Genomic DNA, 18472 nt, shown 5'->3' with positions numbered 1-18472 from the left:
TTAGAGGAATGAGACCTGTTCTCAACAATGACTGGTTACATCTCTACCTCTAGTTACTGTTAGAGGAATGAGACCTGTTCTCAACAATGACTGGTTACAACTCTACCTCTAGTTACTGTTAGAGGAATGAGAACTGTTCTCAACAATGACTGGTTACATCTCTACCTCTAGTTACTGTTAGAGGAATGAGAACTGTTCTCAACAATGACTGGTTACATCTCTACCTCTAGTTACTGTTAGAGGAATGAGACCTGTTCTCAACAATGACTGGTTACATCTCTACCTCTAGTTACTGTTAGAGGAATGAGACCTGTTCTCAACAATGACTGGTTACATCTCTACCTCTAGTTACTGTTAGAGGAATGAGACCTGTTCTCAACAATGACTGGTTACATCTCTACCTCTAGTTACTGTTAGAGGAATGAGAACTGTTCTCAACAATGACTGGTTACATCTCTACCTCTAGTTACTGTTAGAGGAATGAGAACTGTTCTCAACAATGACTGGTTACAACTCTACCTCTAGTTACTGTTAGAGGAATGAGACCTGTTCTCAACAATGACTGGTTACATCTCTACCTCTAGTTACTGTTAGAGGAATGAGAACTGTTCTCAACAATGACTGGTTACATCTCTACCTCTAGTTACTGTTAGAGGAATGAGACCTGTTCTCAACAATGACTGGTTACATCTCTACCTCTAGTTACTGTTAGAGGAATGAGACCTGTTCTCAACAATGACTGGTTACAACTCTACCTCTAGTTACTGTTAGAGGAATGAGACCTGTTCTCAACAATGACTGGTTACATCTCTACCTCTAGTTACTGTTAGAGGAATGAGACCTGTTCTCAACAATGACTGGTTACATCTCTACCTCTAGTTACTGTTAGAGGAATGAGAACTGTTCTCAACAATGACTGGTTACATCTCTACCTCTAGTTACTGTTAGAGGAATGAGAACTGTTCTCAACAATGACTGGTTACAACTCTACCTCTAGTTACTGTTAGAGGAATGAGACCTGTTCTCAACAATGACTGGTTACATCTCTACCTCTAGTTACTGATAGAGGAATGAGACCTGTTCTCAACAATGACTGGTTACAACTCTACCTCTAGTTACTGTTAGAGGAATGAGAACTGTTCTCAACAATGACTGGTTACATCTCTACCTCTAGTTACTGATAGAGGAATGAGACCTGTTCTCAACAATGACTGGTTACAACTCTACCTCTAGTTACTGTTAGAGGAATGAGAACTGTTCTCAACAATGACTGGTTACATCTCTACCTCTAGTTACTGTTAGAGGAATGAGACCTGTTCTCAACAATGACTGGTTACATCTCTACCTCCATGTTAGCAGAACTAATGACTTTTTACAGTGTGTGAGGTCACGCACAAGCAGAGCTCTGATTGGATACGAGATATGATAGGGTTCACAGGCTACATCTGCTGTACCTCACTGGGAAAGAAGACTAATCTAAAGATTCCCCAAAAACATTTCTCTTTTGAAAATGAGACCTTGAAAGGAGAGAATGTAAAGTATGGACACACACACACACACACAAACGTGATACAGCAAGAACTGGACAAAGTGGGAGAACATTTAGTGGGAGTGAATTTTCCTTTTGCTGACTGTTTACAGCACTTTGATCATTGGTAGTGACATCAATGAAAGGGAAACTAGGTTGAAAACTGAAACCAACGTCTAAACACATACGCTGCCAACTCTCGTCATCACCATCATCATCATCATCATCGTCTATTTTCAATTCTGACCAATACTATATTATCATTTCTACTACTATATGTAATTTACTCTGAGGTGGTATACGTACACAGTTCTGTGTGTGTATGTGTGTGTGTGTGTGTGTGTGTGTGCCCCTCGTGTTGGGCTGTGTTGGTCCTGATAAGTTAAACTGTGGTTGTTCTGATCTACCTACTCAATGTTATTTTATGTGGTATTCTACTCACCGATAGAGAGGTTTGGGTCAGGAAGTGGGTTTTGTTTAGCCTATTTAGTGTGGGTGGATGTGTACCCAGTCCTTGTGACCAATATGGATGGAGGCCTACATTCTATCATTATAGATAACCAACATAGGAGACCAATATAGGCCTGCAATCACCAACTCTCTCGTTCTCGCTCTCTCTCTTTTGCTCTCTCTCTCTCTCTTTTGCTCTCTCTCTCTCTCTTTTGCTCTCTCTCTCTCTCTTTTGCTCTCTCTCTCTCTAGGTACTGGTCCTATCCATATTAACAGTGTCCAGTGTTTGGGGACAGAGAAGTCTATCCTAGAATGTAACTTCCAGGATGCCCCTCTATGGACGTTCAAACACACCCAGGACGCCTCAGTGCGCTGCAACGTCCCCAAGCTTGGCCTGGACAGCACGGTGAGAACATACACAAATCCCATTATTATATACTCATTAGATACATAACTCTAAACATTTGACTTGGCAAACTTACAGGTTTAGAAAATACATAATTGAAATGACATTTATTTTCCTCCTCTTCCTCTTCTTCCTCTCCTCTTCCTCCTCCTACCTCTCCTCTTCCTCCTCCTCCTACCCTTCTACCCTCCTTCCTCTGCTAACACCTCCTCCTCCTAACCTCCTTCCTCCTCTTACCCCAGGTGCGGTTGGCGGGAGGCAGGGAGCCAGGTGAGGGCCGTGTGGAGGTACTGATGGATGTAGGGGGTCGTAAGAGATGGGGGTCAGTCTGCAGTGAGAACTGGGGGATCAACGAAGCCATGGTGGTCTGTCGACAGCTGGGTCTGGGGTTCGCATCTCGAGCACACCAGGTACGGAAACACACCTATGAAACCCTATTCTCTGTATAGAAACACAGCTATGAAACCCTATTCTCTGTATAGAAACACAGCTATGAAACCCTATTCTCTGTATAGAAACACAGCTATGAAACCCTATTCTCTGTATAGAAACACAGCTATGAAACCCTATTCTCTGTATAGAAACACAGCTATGAAACCCTATTCTCTGTATAGAAACACAGCTATGAAACCCTATTCTCTGTATAGAAACACAGCTATGAAACCCTATTCTCTGTATAGAAACACAGCTATGAAACCCTATTCTCTGTATAGAAACAACCCTATGAAACCCTATTCTCTGTATAGAAACACACCTATGAAACCCTATTCTCTGTATAGAAACACAGCTATGAAACCCTATTCTCTGTATAGAAACACAGCTATGAAACCCTATTCTCTGTATAGAAACACAGCTATGAAACCCTATTCTCTGTATAGAAACAACCCTATGAAACCCTATTCTCTGTATAGAAACACAGCTATGAAACCCTATTCTCTGTATAGAAACACACCTATGAAACCCTATTCTCTGTATAGAAACACAGCTATGAAACCCTATTCTCTGTATAGAAACAACCCTATGAAACCCTATTCTCTGTATAGAAACAACCCTATGAAACCCTATTCTCTGTATAGTGCACTACTTTTGGCCAGAGCCCTTTGTGGGAATATGGTGCCATTTCAGATTTGCCCCTACACTCCCTGACTTCCACAACTCACCAGTCAACTCACTGAGTCTCCCTGAGTCCTCAAACATGAACAGCTGAAATACTCAGTAACACTTTCCATGAGGCACAATTAAGCAATAAGGCTCTCGAGGATGTGATATATTTGCCATTATAAACTGGGTGGTTGGAGCCCTGAATTCTGATTAGCTGAAAGCCATGGTATATCAGACCGTATACCACAGGTATGACAAAACATTTAGTTTTACTGCTCTAATTACGTTGGTAACCAGTTTATAATAGCACTAAGGCTCCTTGGGGGTTTTTGATAAATGGCCAATATACCACGGCTAAGGGCTGTCCGGGCATTTCACATTGCGTAGTGCCTAAGAACAGCCCTTAGCCGTGGTATAATGGCCATATACCACACCTCCTCGGGCCTTATGGCTTAAATATACCACAGCTAAGGGCTGTTATTACGCATGATGCCAAAGCGTAGTGCCTGAATACTTAGACCTGGTATATTGGCCATATACCACAAACCACAGAGGTGCTTCATGTACAGTAGTCACACATTCTCTCTCTCTCTCTCTCTCTCTCTCTCTCTCTCTCTCTCTCTCTCTCTCTCCTCTCTCTCTCTCTCTCTCTCTCTCTCTCTCTCTCTCTCTCCTCTCTCTCTCTCTCTCTCTCTCTCTCTCTCTCTCTCTCTCTCTCTCTCTCTCTCTCTCTCTCTCTCTCTCTCTCTCTCTCTAGGAGACGTGGTATTGGGCTGGGGATCCTAACGCAGCAGAGTTGGTGTTGAGTGGAACCCACTGTGTCGGAACTGAGCTGTCAATCCAACAGTGTCGCCGTAACAACCACATCCACTGTCCCCGGGGTGGCGGGACTAAGGCTGCAGGGGTCACCTGTTCAGAGAGTGAGTCATCACAGCACACCTGTTCCACCTGGGTAGATCTCTATACCTGTTCCACCTGGCTAGATCTCTATACCTGTTCCACCTGGCTAGATCTCTACACCTGTTCCACCTGGCTAGATCTCTATACCTGTTCCATCTGGCTAGATCTCTATACCTGTTCCACCTGGCTAGATCTCTATACCTGTTCCACCTGGCTAGATCTCTACACCTGTTCCACCTGGCTAGATCTCTATACCTGTTCCATCTGGCTAGATCTCTATACCTGTTCCATCTGGCTAGATCTCTATAACTGTTCCACCTGGCTAGATCTCTATACCTGTTCCACCTGGCTAGATCTCTATACCTGTTCCACCTGGCTAGATCTCTATACCTGTTCCACCTGGCTAGATCTCTACACCTGTTCCACCTGGCTAGATCTCTATACCTGTTCCACCTGGCTAGATCTCTATACCTGTTCCACCTGGCTAGATCTCTATACCTGTTCCACCTGGCTAGATCTCTATACCTGTTCCACCTGGCTAGATCTCTACACCTGTTCCACCTGGCTAGATCTCTATAACTGTTCCACCTGGCTAGATCTCTACACCTGTTCCACCTGGCTAGATCTCTACACCTGTTCCACCTGGCTAGATCTCTACACCTGTTCCATCTGGCTAGATCTCTACACCTGTTCCACCTGGCTAGATCTCTACACCTGTTCCACCTGGCTAGATCTCTATACCTGTTCCACCTGGCTAGATCTCTACACCTGTTCCACCTGGCTAGATCTCTATACCTGTTCCATCTGGCTAGATTTCTATACCTGTTCTACCTGGCTAGATCTCTACACCTGTTCCACCTGGCTAGATCTCTACACCTGTTCCACCTGGCTAGATCTCTATACCTGTTCCACCTGGCTAGATCTCTATACCTGTTCCACCTGGCTAGATCTCTACACCTGTTCCACCTGGCTAGATCTCTATACCTGTTCCACCTGGCTAGATCTCTATACCTGTTCCACCTGGCTAGATCTCTATACCTGTTCTACCTGGCTAGATCTCTATACCTGTTCTACCTGGCTAGATCTCTACACCTGTTCCACCTGGCTAGATCTCTATACCTGTTCCACCTGGCTAGATCTCTATACCTGTTCCACCTGGCTAGATCTCTATACCTGTTCCACCTGGCTAGATCTCTATACCTGTTCTACCTGGCTAGATCTCTACACCTGTTCCACCTGGCTAGATCTCTATACCTGTTCCACCTGGCTAGATCTCTATACCTGTTCCACCTGGCTAGATCTCTATACCTGTTCCACCTGGCTAGATCTCTACACCTGTTCCACCTGGCTAGATCTCTATACCTGTTCCACCTGGCTAGATCTCTATACCTGTTCCACCTGGCTAGATCTCTATACCTGTGTAATCTTAAGAGATCCTTCCTAGGCTTCTGTAAAAGATCACGAAATGGGAGAAAACGGTTTGAAACTAAAGTACCTGAAAACTATTCTCCTTTTTTGCTTTCTGAACGTGAACTCTGATTGATCTCTGGTTCAATCAATGAATCAAATGTATTTTATAAAGCTCTTTTAACATCAGCGGTTGTCACAAAGTGCTTTACAGATACCAAGCCTAAAACCCCAGCCAGAACCACCTGCATTGCAACTGGTGAACCTCTAACCTATCCCGTCCCTCTCCGTAGTGGCCCTTGCCCCATTGTTTCATGTAATACCTGGTTAACCTGTCACTCCGATACATGTTTAAGTTAACCCTAACCTCTCACCCCTCTTCCCTGCCCTCTAGCTGCCCCTGACCTGGTATTAGATGCCCAGTTGGTCCAGGAGACAGCCTACCTGGAGGACCGCCCCTTGCACCTCCTGACCTGTGCCAATGAGGAGAACTGTCTATCGTCCTCTGCTGCCAGAATGAACTGGCCCTATGGACACCGCCGCCTGCTACGATTCTCCTCCAGGATCATGAACACGGGACGGGCCGACTTCAGACCTAGCGCTACCAGGGAGTCTTGGACCTGGCATGCGTGTCACAGGTAAGGGGTGTTATAGTAAGGGGTGTTGTAGTTGTCCTCTTTGGCGTTATAAACATGAAAAAGGCTGACTTCAGACGCGTGTCACAGGTTCTGCGTGGGAGTCAGGGGCTTTGTAGTTCTAGAAGGCCATGTATTTGTTGTTCTGTTTCACTGCATGAAGGAATTGTTGTAGTTTTATAATGCATTGCCATATGCTTAGTTTGTAGTAGTAGAAGTTCTCTGTTGCCATACTTGTTATGAGCTGCAGTACTATATCACTGTACTTAAGTCAAAATACTTTCAAGTACTACTTTTTTGGGGTATCTGTACTTTAATATTTATCTTTTTGACAACTTTTACTTTTCACTACATTCCTAAATAAGATAATGTAATTTGTACTCCATACCTTTTCCCTGACACTCAAAAGTACTTGTTACATTTTGAATGCTTAGCAGGACAGGAAAATGGTCCAATTTACGCACTTATCAAGAGAACATCCCTGGTCATCACTACTGCCTCTGATCTGGGGGACTCACTAAACAAATGCTTTGTTTGTTTGACACTTAAGTATATTTTAGCAATTACATTTACTTTTGATACTTAAGTATATTTAAAACCAAATACTCTTTGACTTTTACTCAAGTACTATTTTACTGGGTACTTTCACTTTTATTTGAGTAATTTTCTGTTAAGGTATCTTTACTTTTACTCAAGTATGACAATTGGGTGCTTTTTCCACCACTGCTTGTGGGTGTAGGAGTTAAGGTACTTTCACATATCCCGTGTATGACCTGGTTCCTGGAGCGTTAGGTACCCTGATCCATGCTCTAAAGCAAACTAACCCTGACTGAAACGAATCCTGGACCTGGTGAGTAGGGGTCCAAGCAGGACCAGAAGTGCGAGTCGTGTTGAACTTTTTGTCCGTTGCAAACAAGCTAGCTTGCTAACGTCATGTAGAATGTACATTTTGCTAATCACATCCTGAAACAGTACTTTTCAGGTCTTGTGAAAACAAAACCTATTCTGTAGAATTCTCAAAAACACTGTAGGAAACCGAATCAGGGAACTGAATTTCATATGTAAAAACGCCCTTAGTAACAGTCCCTTAGTAACAGTCCCTTAGTTAATTTTGCTGTTCTGTTATGCTTATCTCTTAGTGGATGTCATTGCTAAGTACATTGCAAGCGAATGACCCATCACTTTTATAGCGTCATTTTTCGTATAACACATTTCATGCAATTCTACTCATTTTGCCTTAGGGTAGATTTACATTTTCTTCAGTTTTAAAGCGAATTAGGTCAGGGCCCCCTGGGCATGTGCCCTGTGTGTCTTGTGGGTATCCGGCCATGATTACTACACCTTTAGATAGATAGCTGGCTAGGCTAACTTACCAATTTAAACGTTTTTAGCTGACTTTGCTAATTGAGTGACTGTCAGTGACTGACATAAGAGAACAACTGCTGATGCATAACCAAATGTCTGAACCTTGTATATTCTACTACTGTTACCCTCAAATTAAGTTGAGTCTCTTACTGAACCTTGTATATTCTACTACTGTTACCCTCAAATTAAGTTGAGACTCTTACTGAACCTTGTACATTCTACTACTGTTACCCTCAAATTAAGTTGAGTCTCTTACTGAACCTTGTATATTCTACTACTGTTACCCTCAAATTAAGTTGAGACTCTTACTGAACCTTGTATATTCTACTACTGTTACCCTCAAATTAAGTTGAGACTCTTACTGAACCTTGTATATTCTACTACTGTTACCCTCAAATTAAGTTGAGACTCTTACTGAACCTTGTATATTCTACTACTGTTACCCTCAAATTAAGTTGAGACTCTGACTGATTTTTCTGCAGGTCGGTGCTAAAATCGACCGCTTATGTCACTTATGCCTGGAGCCGTGTGCCTGTGTGTACTGTATGTGTGTTCACGAGAAATGCATGAATGTGTGTGTAGGTGAGTTTCAAAGCCCCCCATTCACTGTGAGTGTGTAAACAGGTCTGTGTGTGAGCGGTTCAACCTAGCAAGTTCTAGAACAAGCTTCTATGAGAGCTGTTACTCTGCCACATGTTCTAGTGTTGAGATGACTGGGCTACCAGCCATAGGGAGCTACTGTTCTGATTCCTAAACATACACACACCAGCCAGGTCACCCGTGATACAAGTCACTATTCAACGTCCATCCATGCCTGAGGACATGGGCAGATGATGTGGAAACTGACCACTAGGGGCAACAGTGAGCACTGTTACCTTCACGTAGGTTTTGATTTTGCAAGGGTGTTGTGGACGGGCATAGTGGATCGGATGGCGGATGTGTGTAAACATCTGCCTCTGATTCCAAAGGTTACAAGTTCAATTCCAGCGATAGAAAGTTGTTTTTGAGATTCTTGTCTAACCTGAAGATTTCACAGTTAATGCCTAAACTTAACCTTAAATACTTTGAGAAACATGGATCAACGTCGACTTCTAATGTGAGACTGAGAGAGCCAGTTGCACACACACACACACACACACACACACACACACACACACACACACACACACACACACACACACACACACACACACACACACACACACACACACCCACACACACACACACACACACACACACACACACACACACACACACACACACACACACACACACACACCCTAACCAGCCCTTTTATTCTGTGTACCAGGCACTACCACAGCATTGAGGTGTTCACCCACTATGACCTGCTGACTCTGAATGGGACCAGGATAGCAGAGGGACACAAGGCCAGCTTCTGTCTGGAGGATACATACTGCCCTGAAGGTAATAACACCTGTTATTAACATGGATAACGCCTAATGTCACATGTTATTAACATTAATACATACTGCCCTGAAGGTAATAACACCTGTTATTAACATGGATAACGCCTAATGTCACATGTTATTAACATTCATACATACTGCCCTGAAGGTAATAACACCTGTTATTAACATGGATAACGCCTAATGTCACATGTTATTAACATTCATACATACTGCCCTGAAGGTAATAACACCTGTTATTAACATGGATAACACCTAATGTCACATGTTATTAACATTCATACATATCGCCCTGAGGTTAATAACACCTGTTATTAACATGGATAGCACCTCATGTCACATGTTATTAACATTCATAATATGGCAATGTCACCTGCTATTAACATTTATATCAACCATTTCTTTTAAACATCTTGGCTTCATATGCTGTCCATGACCTAAATTATTCCTGGACCATGGTTATTCTTCTTTTTGAATAGCTGAAACTGTCTCCTAAAAGCATCAATCTGAAGAGTAAAGTCACTGTTCTTGTCTGTGTGTCAGGTCTGCATAAGCGTTTCTCCTGCTACAACATGGGCGAGCAGGGTATCTCAGTGGGCTGCTGGGACACGTACCGCCACGACATCGACTGTCAGTGGATCGACATCACCGATGTCAAGCCTGGAGACTACATATTCCAGGTACATACACACGCACAGACACACACAGCTGCGCTTGATTCAGCGTGGAGTTTTTGGAGGTTCCCATTGGTCCCTTTTTACCATGCAAAACTATTAAAGTATGTTGAAGTATTTAACATGTATGTGACCGAGGTCTGCAGACCACCATCTGTGTTACCATGAGAGACAGCCATGTTGTACACACGTACACACACACACACACACACACACACACACACACACACACACACACACACACACACACACACACACACACACACACACACACACACACACACACACACACACACACACACACTGTCCATCTCTGTCATTACCCTGTCTCATGTTAATCAGCTGTGTCTTTGTGGGCGCCACCTCAGGACACATAAAAAACTCCAACTCCCATCAGCCACCAATTCTGTCTCACATTACTAATCCCAGCATGCCGTCCCTGGGGGCAATTAGGCTTTCGATTATTTTTATACCTCTGAGCCATGGGAACGCCATGGGTTACAGTGAAACTCGCTATCTGCTAATGAGAGGAGGGTTATGGTGAAACTACCAACCCCTGTAATTACTGTCACTAATACCTAATCACTCTGTTAATGAGAGGAGGGTTATGGTGAAACTCATTCCCTTAATGACTGTGCTACCTAATCACTCTCTGTTAATTAATGAGAGGAGGGTCATGGTGAAACTCATTCCCTTAATAACTGTGCTACCTAATCACTCTCTGTTAATGAGAGGAGGGTCATGGTGAAACTACCAACCCTGTAATTACTGGTAGTACTACCTTATCACTCTCTGTTAATGAGAGGAGGGTCATGGTGAAACTACCAACCCTGTAATTACTGTCACTAATACCTAATCATTCTCTGCTAATGAGAGGAGGGTTATGGTGAAACTTGTTCCCTTAATGACTGTGCTACCTAATCACTCTCTGCTAATGAGAGGAGGGTTATGGTGAAACTTGTTCCCTTAATGACTGTGCTACCTAATCACTCTCTGCTAATGAGAGGAGGGTTATGGTGAAACTTGTTCCCTTAATGACTGTGACCATGGGAGTCAGTTGAGAGGTTACAGTGAAAAGTGTCTCAGCTTGTTTTATTTAGTCACCCTCCATGTCCCTATGATAGATGTACACACACGCTCACAGGGACACACACACAAATGTGTGTATTTCAGGCATGTAGAGCAGGGCGTAATTACAAGTGGTGGCCATGCAACAGCTGTGAGAAGAAAAGGAGTTGAGGAAGAGAGGAGAGAAGACAACAGGAGAAGAAGAGGAGAACAGGAGAAGAGGAGGACAGGGATAAGAAGTGGAGGACAGAAGTAAGAAGAGGAGGACAGGAGTGAGAAGAGGACAGGAGAAGAGGAAGACAGGAGAAGAGGAGGACAGGAGTGAGAAGAGGAGGACATGAGAAGAGGAGGACAGGAGTAAGTGAGAAGTGGAGGACAGGAGTGAGAAGAGGAGGACAGGAGCGAGAAGAGGAGGACAGGAGTAAGTGAGAGGAGGAGGACAGGAGTGAGAAGAGGAGGACAGGAGTAAGTGAGAAGAGGAGGACAGGAGTACGTGAGAGGAGGAGGACAGGAGAAGAGGAGGACAGGAGTAAGTGAGAAAAGGAGGACAGGAGTGAGAAGAGGAGGACAGGAGAAGAGGAGGACAGGAGTAAGTGAGAAGAGGAGGACAGGAATGAGTGAGCATGTAACTCTTCGAAAAAGGGTTCCAAAAGGGTTCTTCAGCTGTGCCCATAGGAGAACCCTTTTTGATTCCAGGTACAATCCTTTTAGGTTCCATGTAGAACCCTCTGTGAAAAGGGTTCTACATGGAACCCAAAAGGGTTCTACCTGGAACCTAAAGGGTTCTCCAAAGGGTTATCCTATGGGGACAGTCGAATAACCCTTCCAGTTGTCCAATCTCCAGTTGTTCAAACTCGAGGGCCTATTCAGTGGGGTGCACCGTTCAGGGCTTTTATTCACAATGTGTCTCGGAGTAGGAGTGACGACCTAGGACCAGTTAAATTAAACGGGGTGTCTTGATCATAGATCAGCACTCCTACTCTGAGACACTTAGTGAACGCAAGACCATAACATTACATATCTACATTTGAGAGACATGAACTAAACGTCCCCCAATTACCCAAATTAACCCTCTATCATTAGACCCTTCTCATTACAGCCAAGCACCACATTTTCATTTCTCCCCATGGAACTCCTTTGCTGTCCTTACGGGCCTTTTTATCACGCCGTTACACATTCCGATGGCCCAAGCCAACCGACTACAGACGACAAAGTCCAACACTGTAATTTCTACAGAGTTGCCATCATGGCTAGTTTTTGAGCATTCACAAAGTTTTAAATATGTTTTTTAGGGGTTGAAGTTGTTTTCCTGTGTAGCTGGATGCAGCCTGTATTTAGAGTGGGTGTAGTACATTTACAGAGCAGCTATTAGGGATGATGGCTTCTCAGTATTATCACGGTGTGTGTGTGTGTGTGTGTGTGTGTGTGTGTGTGTGTGTGTGTGTGTGTGTGTGTGTGTGTGTGTGTGTGTGTGTGTGTGTGTGTGTGTGTGTGTGTGTGTGTGTGTGTGTGTGTGTGTGTGTGTGTGTGTGTGTCTGTGTTTGATTTCCTGCCTGTGTTTGCCTACATCCGCACGCATGTGTGTGTGTCTGTGTGTGTGTGTGTGTGTGTGTGTGTTTGGTTGCCTGCCTGTGTTTGCCCTCATCCACATGCGTGTGTGTGTGTGTGTGTGTGTGTGTGTGTGTGTGTGTGTGTGTGTGTGTGTGTGTGTGTGTGTGTGTGTGTGTGTGTGTGTGTGTGTGTGTGTGTGTGTGTGTGTTTGGTTGCCTGGCTGTGTTTGCACTCATCCGCATGCGTGTGTTTATGTGTGTGTGTGTGTGTGTGTGTGTGTGTGTGTGTGTGTGTGTGTGTGTGTGTGTGTGTGTGTGTGTGTGTGTGTGTGTGTGTGTGTGTGTGTGTGTGTGTGTGCGTTACAGAAGAGAATGGTTATGTCAGCAGCTGTGGATGTAGACTGGTGAATAACAGTATACGAACATGGTAGAGCTCAGAATAGCACCTATTACAGACACTTATACAGTCACGCTCTCTGTAACTACTGTACCTTCCTAACCACACACTGAATTACTCCTTTAATTCAGCTTTAGTCCTCAACATAAAGGTGTCCTTTAAACGAGCCTGGAGTAATGTTCGCCCATATTGTAAACTGCATTGAGGCTTTTTTGTGATCGATTTATTTTTACAAGAGATTCAGACACTCAATGACAGGACAGAAACACGGAAGTGGGGAGCAAACAGGTTGGGGCGTCCTCTAAAATAGTTTTCTGTTATGACTCAAATGGTGTGAGACTCAGTTGGCATGGCAATCCTTTAGTCCTGTGACAAACCATACAATTACACAACTCTTCTTCTAAGGATGCACACTGTGTGGGTTGAGAATGTCTTTGTTACTCAACATTTATACTAAACTTACACAACCTTCCATATCATAGTCATAAACTATTTACTGTATGAGTTTTCCTTAGGCTGCTATTACTGCTAATGTCTTCCAGTATGTCTTTCATGTTTCTCATGTTTCTCAAAACAGTGGTTTTGTTACAGTGACTGAACAGTATACTGCACATCTGAACAGCTCTACCAACTGAATGTTATTAAAAAGCAAATGTGGATCTCTCTCTCGCTCTCTCGCTCTCTCACTCTCCCTTTCTTCATTCCTTCCTTCCATCCTTCCTTCCTTCCTTCCTTCCTTCCTTCCTTCCTTCCTTCCTTCCTTCCTTCCTTCCTTCCTTCCTTCCTTCCTTCCTTCCTTCCTTCCATCCATCCTCTATATGGAGATAAAAGTACTGTATTTATTATCTCTCATATTTAAATATGGAAAAGCTATCCCGCTTTTTTATGGAATCGAATGAGACTCGCTATTAAAAACAATACCAACCATGACTGACTTTTAATGTCTCTCAGTCTGGGGACGCAAGGGCACTCTACTCATATTATTATTACTCTATGGCTGCGTCTCGAATGGTATCCTAGCTATATATGAGCCCTGGTCAAAAGTAGTGCACTACAAAGGGAATAAGGTGCTATTTGGGAAGTAGGCTAAGACTCTTCTCTCTTCCTCTCCATGGGTCTGATATGGCAGGGAGACTTGAGGGGGAAGAATGAAATGAAATGAGAAACTCCCTCATTCTGTTTTCTAATAACACAGTGGGGTGAGGATGGAGTGGGCGGCTGCAGGTCAGGAGGTCACACACGGCCATCATACTCTTACATTGTAATAGCTTTGTAATTATTCATTAACAGAGCTACTCTGTGGCTCTGGCTCATTGCAGGGCTCAAGTACTCTCAGCTACTGATATGTGCACAGTGGACAAGTGCAAACTCTATTTGAGTAAATCAAGTTCATCAGTCCCAATTTAAATATTTGTTTCTTGTTCTGGTCTAGTTTAGTGCACACAGGTGTTAGACATTGCCTATATGGGAGTTGCCTATACTTTCCCAAGATGGCGTAGCAGTCGGACATCTGTTTGTCTTGTCCCGTCCCATCCCATGTATATATATTTTCTTCGTATATATTTTTTATATTTTTTTAATCTCAATTTCCATCTACGGACTGAATACACTCTCCTGCAACCCGCATCATCCAATGTGTTACGGATCTGCTATATTTATACTTTAGAACCAGAATCCCCATCAGCAGCTAGCCAGCTAACTAGCTTCTAGCTAGTAGTCAGTTAGCCACTGCTAGCAGTCATAACCGTTAACTCGGACATCAGCCAGCCTCCACCCGGTCAATTCCTGCCAGTCTGCACAGCGCGATATCAACCCAGAGCATATCGGACTGCCGTTTCTCTAACACATCTCTGGATTCCTACCGCAAGCTATGAACCTTTACACCGGATCATCGCATCTAGCTAGCTGCTATCCGAGTAGCTACTCCTGGCTAACGTCTCTGTCCCGAAGCAAGCACCAGTTAGCCTGGAGCTAGCCTCGAGCTAGGCCCATCTCCCGGCTAGCTGAAGAGGTCAATCAGCCAATTCTTGGGCTACAATATCTATTTTGCCAATTGGCCTGGACCCATTTACTGCCGACACAGAGCCCCGCTGATCCATCACGACTGGTCTGCCAACGTAACCGTCCGAGGGGGTTTCAACAGGCTCTTCCGTGGCGACGTCCCCGAAGGCCCATCTGCTAGACAACACCATTCTGTATACATCTGGCCCTTCTTTGGACACTGTGCTAACAAACCTCCAAACGAGCTTCAATGCCATACAACACTCATTCCGAAGCCTCCAACAGCTTTTGAATGCAAGTAAAACTAAGTGCATGCTCTTCAACCGATTGCTGCCCACACCTTCCCGCCTGACTAGCATCACTACTCTGGATGGTTCTGACTTAGAATATGTGGACAACTACAAATACCTAGGTGTCTGGTTAGACTGTAAACTCTCCTTCCAGTCTCACATTAAACATCTCCAATCCAAAATTAAATCTAGAATCGGCTTCCTATTTCGCAACAAAGCAACCTTCACTCATGCTGCCAAACATACCCTCGTAAAACTGACTATCCTACCGATCCTTGACTTCGGCGATGTCATTTACAAAATAGCCTCCAGCCCTCTACTCAGCAAACTGGATGTAGTCTATCACAGTGCCATCCATTTTGTCACCAAAGCCCCATACACTACCCACCACTGCGACCTGTATGCTCTCGTTGGCGGGCCTTCACTACATATATTCTTCGCCAAACCCACTGGCTCCAGGTCATCTATAAGTCTATGCTAGGTAAAGCCCGCCTTATCTCAGCTTACTGGTCACCATGGCAACACCCACCAGTAGCAGGCGCTCCAGCAGGTATATTTCACTGGTCATCCCCAAAGCCAACACTTACTTTGGCCGACTTTCCTTCCAGTTCTCTGCTGCCAATGACTGGAACACATTGCAAAAATCACTGTAGCTGGAGTCTTTTTTCTCCCTCTCTAACTTTCATCATCAGCTGTCAAGCAGCTTACCGATCACTGTACCTGTACACAGCCAATCTGTAAATAGCACATCCAACTACCTCATCCCCATATTGTTATTTATCCTCTTGCTCTTTTGCACCCCAGTATCTTTACTTGCACATCATCATCTGCACATCTATCACTCCAGTGTTAATGCTAAATTGTAATTATTTCGCCTCTATGGCCTATTTATTGCCCTACCTCCCTACTCGTCTACATTTGCACACACTGCACATAGATTTTTCTATTGTGTTATTGACTGTACATTTGTTTATGTGTAACTCTTTGTTGTTGTTTTTGTCGCAATGCTTTGCTTTATCTTGGTCAGGTCGCAGTTATAAATGAGAACTTGTTCTCAACTGGCCTACCTGGTCAAATAAAGTTTTAAAAAATAGATATATTTTTTTTAAATCACTGTTTCATTCATATTATAGGTGGAAGTCAACCCCTCATTAGACATGGCTGAGTCGGACTTCCAGAACAACGTGATGAGATGTCGATGCAAATACGACGGACACAGAGCGTACATGTATGGATGTCACGCAGGTATGGGAAATTACATTTATCTGTCGTTAACACACATTCTCTCTCTCTCTCTCTCTCTCTCTCTCTCTCTCTCTCTCTCTCTCTCTGCCTGTCTGTCTCTTTCTCAATCTCTCTCTCTTTCTTTCTCCTTATCGCTAACTGTATTTTGTTTCTTTTACCAGGTGATGCGTACAGTGCAGAGATTGAGGACCTGTTTGAGCACCAAAGGCAGATCTCCAATAACTTTGTCTAGGCCCATCCAGGGCCCAGCATTGGCCCAGGCTGGTGCCCAGAAAAGAGGGTTCAGAGCTGGGGCCAAAACTGCCCTGGGATCTGGAGGTCTGGTGGGTCGTGGGACTCCTGCCCCACAACACTAGGGGACTCACAAAATGGTACCTGTCCACTGCCCTTACCTGCTGTGGACTACACTACCCAGAATAAACCACAACTATGAGTAGACCATCACCCTGACTACAGCTTTCGACCCCAACAGCCAATAGAAACTGAGAGCAGGACAGATGTCACCAGGGAAACCAAATGATTTCAGTTAACAATGGAGGGTTACAATGATATGGATTCAATCAACATTTGGGTATTTTGTTAGTTTATGAATGTGTACTACTAGTAATTTAGCTACTCAAAATTTGTACGAATTAATTAATTAATTAAAATTAAAGTTGAAATTATAATTCTACATCTAACATACCAACCTGGTCAAAGAGCATTTCGTATGATTATGTATGTAAATCCCTGATACTCCTTTTAGTATGATATGTTACATTTCGTATGGTATGTATCAATTTGTGGATGTCCATCAACAATTTCATATACTTTGTTCATATTATATGTTATGAATTTTCTAAATTCAAAATAGGTTACGAATTTACAAAACACATGATATTTTATGAATTCTAGTAAAGTGGCTAGGTGGCTAATGTTAGCTAGCTGGCTAACGTTAGCTAGGTGGCTAATGTTAGCTAGGCTAGGGCTTAGGGTTAAGGTTATGTTTAGGAGTTAGGTTAAAGGTTAGGGTTAGGGGAAGGGTTAGCTAAAAGGGTTAAGGTTAGGGTTATGATTAGGGTTGTCTAACATGCTAAGTAGTAGCAAAGTAGCTATAAGGTAGTAAGTAGTTAAAAAGTTGCTAATTAGCTAAAATAGTAAACTTGACCGTGATGAGATTCTAACTCGCAAACTTTGGGTTGCTAGACGTTTGCGTTAAATGCCTACTGATCCACCCTGACCAACCACCCATACGCCCACCCTTCCACCCCAACCAACCACCCTACTTTCGTTTTTTGCCTTAAGTAACCATCTGTCTTATGTAACCATACCAAACGTAACATATCATACTAATTTGACTGTCCCGGATTGAAGTTTACTATGTTAAGTCTAGTCTATGAGAACAGGCTGAAGATATGGATGATCCCGTATGCCCATGTCCCAGGAAAGGGGAAAGAATGACTGAAAGAGTTCTGTATTATCTGTTTGACTGATGGTCTGTCTAGACAGTGTCTCCTACAATATCGGTGCTGTTTGATCAAATCTCTACCTTCCAGTAGACTTTAGCGGTCTGCAGTTTTTTCATCCATAACCAGGGATGAAATAAAACCAGGAGTGTCCTTGAGTGGACCTCAAGGCCCGAGTTTGAATACATAGTTGGGTATGAACATTTATCTTAGTTTTTACAATTTAATGAGTTGTTTTACTTTGTGCAGGTATTGCCATATTTTAAAAATAATGACGATATACTGTAACTACAGTAGATCTGATACAACAAAACAAATATAGTTTATTTAGTTAACATTTCTCTCTTCGGTTTTAAAATTACTATAACATGAGGTGAAATAATTTTCATGGGATGATGCACTTTATCTATTGAACTAATATCAGTATTTAGAATTTTGACCAAGTCCCCCCTCCATAGTTTAATATGATCAGTCATAAAATGCACGGTTACCATATTAGGACAGCCTAGTCCTTCTGTGACTGAGGCTGTCCTAATATGTACTCTGTAATGTTTGCTTTTGTGATGTTATCTCTTGATACCTG

The 18472-nt window shown here is 43.4% G+C and overlaps 1 protein-coding gene across 1 annotated transcript in view; it reads left to right on the top strand.

Moving 5' to 3' along the window:
• Positions 1-16676, top strand: part of LOC120017820 (lysyl oxidase homolog 4-like) — a 56567-nt gene extending 39891 nt beyond the window's left edge. The window contains exons 10-17 of the mRNA XM_038960789.1: positions 2230-2384; positions 2627-2794; positions 4243-4405; positions 6187-6430; positions 9102-9217; positions 9763-9899; positions 16333-16444; positions 16606-16676. Of these exons, the coding sequence (XP_038816717.1) occupies positions 2230-2384; positions 2627-2794; positions 4243-4405; positions 6187-6430; positions 9102-9217; positions 9763-9899; positions 16333-16444; positions 16606-16676 (1166 nt within the window). The remainder of the gene's footprint in view (positions 1-2229; positions 2385-2626; positions 2795-4242; positions 4406-6186; positions 6431-9101; positions 9218-9762; positions 9900-16332; positions 16445-16605) is intronic.
• The last annotated feature ends 1796 nt before the right edge of the window (positions 16677-18472 follow it).

This window comes from Salvelinus namaycush, chromosome 22 (genome assembly GCF_016432855.1).
Source record: "Salvelinus namaycush isolate Seneca chromosome 22, SaNama_1.0, whole genome shotgun sequence".
In the NCBI taxonomy this organism is placed as follows: domain Eukaryota; kingdom Metazoa; phylum Chordata; class Actinopteri; order Salmoniformes; family Salmonidae; genus Salvelinus; species Salvelinus namaycush.
This window is presented reverse-complemented; position numbering and strand designations above follow the sequence as displayed.